Consider the following 6000-nt stretch of genomic DNA (forward strand, 5'->3'; position numbering starts at 1 on the left):
ACAGGGACAGGGACTAACAGGATCTGTTTGCCCTGGGCAGGAAAAGTGCCATCAGTACTGGCCCGCGGAGCGCTCGGCACGGTACCAGTACTTCGTCGTGGACCCCATGGCTGAGTACAACATGCCCCAGTACATCCTGAGGGAGTTCAAGGTCACAGATGCCAGGGTAGGTGCTGGGATTGAATTATTAAAGAAATATGGATGTTGATCTAGTACCGATATCCAGCTGTGATGGACAAAAACTCTCTAACAGTTTAAAGTTAGAAAGTGTGTGTTTATTGTGTGTGGGATCTCTCTCAAATCCACACCACACCTCTCAGGTGATTACAGAGCCCTTTTATCCATCCAAGTGTTGAATACCCAAAATACAAATACATATTCATCATTTTGGTACCTCCCATTCCTCACTTCCTATGCTAATAATTTCAAAAGCCATTCAGCATGTGTGGTTTGTTCCTTGAAATGGGTCAGTGGACCCTTCCCAAAATGAGGAAGTCAATGAAGTTTTCCTCCTTCTGACCTTTCTACCTTTTCAGTGCAAATATGACAAATGAACTCTTGGTAGAACTCCCATTCCTTGTCTTCAATTGGTTTCAGAACAGAGGAGCCCCACAATTGTCTTATGTTCCTAAAAGCTATTTGCCAGTTTGTATATTCTTCATTATCAACCCAGCTAACTAAACATTGCGCTGACAAGCAATCAGTTATTAGTTACCTACTAACTCTTAACTTCATCAAGGCCTACTCATTTATTTTCATTAACTCTAGTAAGGCTTATCTCTAACTAAAATCTTAGCTCTTCTAAAACTCTAAATTCCTAATAGTTTATGTTTCAGGATGGGGCAGTTCAAACCAGGAGGAAAGGGGCTGGCAGAAGACACAGGGTTTGGTGGGCTTGGCTGAGGGTCCACACTTCCTCTGGGGTTATCAGTGGAGGAGAGCTCATAGAATATCCTGGCAGGAAGGGACCCACAAGGATCATCGAGTTCAGCCCCTGCTCAGAACAAGGTGGGGGTCAGGCTCTGCTCACAGGATAAAACAGCCTCAGGCTGTGCCAGGGGAGGTTCAGGTTGGACATCAGCAGGAATTTCTTCATGGAAAGTGTGGTCATGTAGTGGAAGGGGTTGTCCAGGGAGGTTTGGAGTCCATGTGCCCAAGAGCTCAGCTGTGATGAGGAACAGAACACGCACACACAGATTGTACTGGAACATTTATTTTTACAAATTGAAAGTAGTTTCAAACCTCTCTCACTGCCTTGAGTTGCTTTGTTAGAGATGTGCCTGGCTTTGGTGTTTAGCTGCAGCTTATTTGAGGTGAAAGCAGAAAGTATTTCCCTCTAAAAGCTGATAAAAATCTTGCAAAGGTTTCTTTGCACCCTTCAGAAAATGAGCACTTCTATGGCTGGGAGAGGAGCCACTGTCAGTCATGTTCAAAGGGACAAATTCTCTCCAATAATCTTCGATTCAATGTCAGGTTTCTCATCTGAAGGAACATTTCAATACCTTCTCAAATTTCTGTAGCAAACATAACCCTCCCTCTCGCAGCACAGCTTTTGAGGTTGCCAAAGTATTCCAGAACCTGATAATTCAATTTGCAAGGTTGAGGAGGAGGATGCCTCATCAGTCCTCGTAGAACAAGATTTATCTTCCTGTCAGCTGTAATTCTGACACTGTGGCAATTCTTTGTGAAGATTGATTAGAGGGGCCAACGCCTCACCTTGGACGTTCCTTTGCTGAAGACTCCATCTGTGCTGTCTGCAGTGGTCAGAGCTTTCAGCACCTGCCAGGATATGGATCTGTGCTGACAGCCTGACTCCAGGAACGTCAGCTGAAACACAAGCAGCTCCATCGTGGCGAGGCTGGATAATAAATATGTGTGCACTTCACTACAGCACTGAGCTGCCTCAACTTTTCATGCCCTTTAACAAACTAGCAGCAAAAATAGGGGAGGGTTTTTTTGCCTTTTCTGTTGGTTGTCACAAACACAGGTGTTGAACTATTCCTGTTTTGTTCCCCCAGGACGGTCAGTCACGAACTGTTCGTCAGTTCCAGTTCACTGACTGGCCAGAACAAGGTGTGCCAAAATCAGGAGAAGGTTTCATCGACTTCATTGGGCAGGTGCACAAGACCAAGGAGCAGTTTGGCCAGGATGGCCCCATCTCTGTCCACTGCAGGTAGGCACATGGACACGCCTCATCCAGATAGGATGCAGGAGAGCAGAAGGAATTAAAATCCAGATAGCTCCCCTTTCCACCCCATACTTTCAGGGAGATTTTTCAGGGTGTTGGTGCCAAACACTTGCCTGTGCCAGCCAAACTCATCTCCCTACTGCCCAAGGCACTGCACAAGGTTTTTGACCCTTTATATTTAGAGGAGAGGTATGAAATATCTCTGAAGGAGATGGGAGCCACAGTGTTACGTACAGCATATCTGTAGAATAGCTATAATATTTGACCTGCAGAATTAGAAATACTTTTTACCAGTCTCAGCCCAATTTACACCTCCAGCACTGCTGGGCTGTGTTTGTTGCTAGCAAGAATTATACCTCCTTACCCACAGGCAGGGCAGGATGATCTATTCTTATTAAAATCATTCCTTTTCAAAAGCCCATTATTACATATTAGGAATAATTTTCCCACTGAACGCTGTTTAGCACTACCCAAAGCTTTTAACATTTTCAATTTCCCTTTCACAAACACTTTTTGGGTCACACTCTGACACTTGGGTTATTTCTGGGCATCTCTCCTGGAGGACTGACCCGAGGCTCTCCACTTCCAACGTGTTCACAGGGCACAGCTCAGCCCCACCCCAAGCAGCATTTACAGGAACATTTGGACATTGTAGCACACAATTCCCTGATGATTTCCTCCCCTTCCTGCAGTGCTGGCGTGGGCAGGACTGGAGTGTTCATCACCCTGAGCATTGTCCTGGAGCGGATGCGCTACGAGGGGGTTGTAGATATTTTCCAGACAGTGAAGATGCTGCGAACACAACGACCTGCAATGGTGCAAACAGAGGTGAGGGGGGTCCCCCACCTCTCCCAGGAATCATAAAAGGGTTGGGTTGGGTTGGGAAGGACCTCAAGCCCCTCTTGTTTCACTCCCTTCACTGGCACAGGTTGTTCCCAGCCCTGTCCAGCCTGGCATTTCTGACCATTCCCAAACCCTCACCCGAGGTCAGTTAGCAAGCCCAGGCTGCACTGCTGGCTTCACCTAAGAAATACAAAATTAATTTAAAAAAAAAAAAATTCCTATTGTTAGAAAGTCTCTTAAAGATTCCATCCCAGTCTGGAGCTTCGATTCCTACCCAAAAACAAGAACCTGGCTGATAGGAGAGGGAGGGATGTTCAGTACCTGAGAGGCACGGACATAAAGGGGAGAGCTGGAACTCCCCCTCCCAGGAGTTCTCAGCTCTTTGAGAGTCACAGAGGTTCCTGCTCAGCTTTGTGCTGTCTGGAGAGCAGGACAGGGATCCTGAGGAGCCCATTCCCACCTCTGAGGCTGCTTCTCTTTGCTGTTGGCAGGATGAATACCAGTTCTGTTACCAGGCAGCTCTGGAGTATCTGGGAAGTTTTGATCACTATGCAACATAAAAAGCCATCGTTGTGCAGACTCTACCAACCACTTCAGTCCTGGAAGGCCCCTTCTGACCCAGGAGGAGCGCTTGAACTTACAAAACTGACTCAGAAGAAGAACCTTTTCATCTGGACAGTGCATCGGGAGCAGGGGGGAGGATTGGAAGGAGGAACACCCCTTGGGGATCTCCGTGCTGTGACCTGGCCCTGGCAGGGGCAGCTCGGGAGGGCTGCTCGGAACTGCTCTGGAACCTCAGGAGGTGTTCGCTGGGGAGGACGGATGGACACGGGGAAACCCATCCAAAAGCTACAACACACCTTGGGAACTGTTTCTGCTGGAGAAGGGAAGGAAAAACCGACTTTGGTTACATCATTAGAGTTCAGTTTATTTACTAATGTAGTTGGCAGTCTTTAAAGGAAGTCACTTGCAGAATTTAAGGTGTTCTGTGGAAGAAAAGGAGCTAAATCTCACCACTTAGGCAAACTTAGGGTCAGGAGTTCTTCTAGCTGGAGTCTTAATAACCTCAGTATCAGCATTGGGATGAATCTGGGCTTGCAGGCACCTTGCAAACAGCATTCACGGGATGCCCCTGCCACGCCAGAGGTTTTATAGCTCACATTTTGAATACTTGGAACATTCCTCATTTCTTCTAATTCCAAAATTTCTTTTTTAGGATATTTCAAAGGATAGAGAAAGAGCGAGAGTTACAACCCCCAGAGCTGGCTGTGGGGGGTAGCCCCCTGCCCTTGCTTGGGCTGGGGTCTCTGACTGCTGGGTCTGGGCCCCTTCCCAGCACATCAGGCTTTCCTTGGAGCAGGGTGGGACACCCTGGGGAGAAAGGCAGCCCCTTCCCCAGGCTCTTTGCACATCCACACCCCACTGCTGCCGTGAGCATCCCCCTGCTCCTGCCAGGAGCCCCAGAACCACCTGCAGAAATTTATTTCCAGCTGGTTCCTGGTGCCAGCCCCTCGCCTCTGAACTCAGCAGCTCTCAGAGCTCCTCTCAGGACTGGCCCAGCACCACGGCACTCCTTGCACATCTCCCACATCCCACTGTCCCCAACATGCCCCAGCTGTAAAAGAACTGGGAAAGATCCAGGAAGGTGCATCCAATGGCAAATACTGTGAGTGGCTTTCTTTAAAGTATCGATGTAACTGTAACAAGTGACATTACCTTTTTTTTAAATAGTGTATTTTTTCCTTTTTTTTTTTTTTTAAGACAAAGAATATCAGTCAATGAATTTAAAAGAAAAATTTGCTTATTTGTTCATATTATGTTCAAAGACAGTCTATTTTTTCACTGTAGAAATGTTACGTGTAATGGCTGTGATATATAAAAATGCAGTGCAAATTGCTACTTCTACATATTGCTTTTCTACCATTTAAAAGGTTTAACTTGCTCATGTAAGAACAAAATGTCCTTTCTGGATTTTTTTTTTTATTAGTATTAATTTTTTTTTTTTTTTGGGTTCTCTTGTTTGAAATCACAGACATATCCCACGTCCCTGGAAGGGTGGGGGAGCAGCAGGTGGAGGGCTGGTGGCAGTGCCAATTCCCTCCCCTTCAGCTGTGGCCATACAGGGCCAGGGCTGAACTGGGAGATCCAACACCACCAGTGGCTTTTGCTGACTGGAGACAGAGATGAGATTTTGGAGCCTTGACACCCATCAGGTGTTTTAACATCCCAGGTGTGTTGCAGGTACCAGCCTGGCCTGTCTCTGTGCTCAGGAGTTTTCCTGCAGCCGTGCACAGAGCACAGGAGATCTGAGAAAAGCCACCCTGCCCCAAACTCTGCTCACCTCTGCCCTCTCCTTTTTTTTATTTTTCTAGAAGGGGTAATCATGGCCATCAAGTGCTGCCCAGAACCCCACACACAACCCATTTCCTGTCTTTAACTGAAAAAAAAGAAAAAAAAAAAAAAAAAAAGAACCGACTGAAAGGCTTCTTCGAGATTTTACTTATTTGTGTGAAAGTTGCCCAAATTTCTAAGTATGTTGCAGCAAAATCTTACTGGACAAGTTGGGGGGAGGGGGGAGGTTTTTTTCTTTGTATGAGAGCAAAGTGCTGTTGCTTTCACACTGTTATTTCAAACTGAAACAGTAAGTGGTTTTCATACCACGGTGTATGTAGATATATTGACTTTGTATTAAAGGAAGATTGTCTGAACGTGCTGCAGCCCTGTGTGTGTGGGAGGGGCAGGACCTCCCAAAAATCCATCCTGCTGCTGCCCAGGGCTAGGGGAGAGTTACTCTCCCTCTGCTCCTGCTCAAATAAGCACCTGTACCAGCCAAACGTGGCTGCAGAGAAGGAAACTGCTCCTCTGGGGAGCTTTGGGCCCAAAAGTGCAGCAGCACAGGCACGAGGTTGGTGCACAGTGGTGAGGAGTGGGGGAGCTCAGCATCCAGCAGGAAGGTTCTGCCCCTGCCC

The 6000-nt window shown here is 47.0% G+C and overlaps 1 protein-coding gene across 1 annotated transcript in view; it reads left to right on the forward strand.

Annotated features, from left to right (window-relative positions):
- Positions 1-5739, forward strand: part of PTPRS (protein tyrosine phosphatase receptor type S) — a 156981-nt gene extending 151242 nt beyond the window's left edge. Inside the window, exons 33-36 of the mRNA XM_031507186.2 lie at positions 41-166; positions 2019-2173; positions 2881-3016; positions 3523-5739. Coding sequence (XP_031363046.1) covers positions 41-166; positions 2019-2173; positions 2881-3016; positions 3523-3591 — 486 coding nt within the window. The 3' untranslated portion in view covers positions 3592-5739. The remainder of the gene's footprint in view (positions 1-40; positions 167-2018; positions 2174-2880; positions 3017-3522) is intronic.
- The last annotated feature ends 261 nt before the right edge of the window (positions 5740-6000 follow it).

This window comes from Lonchura striata, chromosome 28, assembly GCF_046129695.1.
Source record: "Lonchura striata isolate bLonStr1 chromosome 28, bLonStr1.mat, whole genome shotgun sequence".
Classification (NCBI taxonomy): Eukaryota; Metazoa; Chordata; class Aves; order Passeriformes; family Estrildidae; genus Lonchura; species Lonchura striata.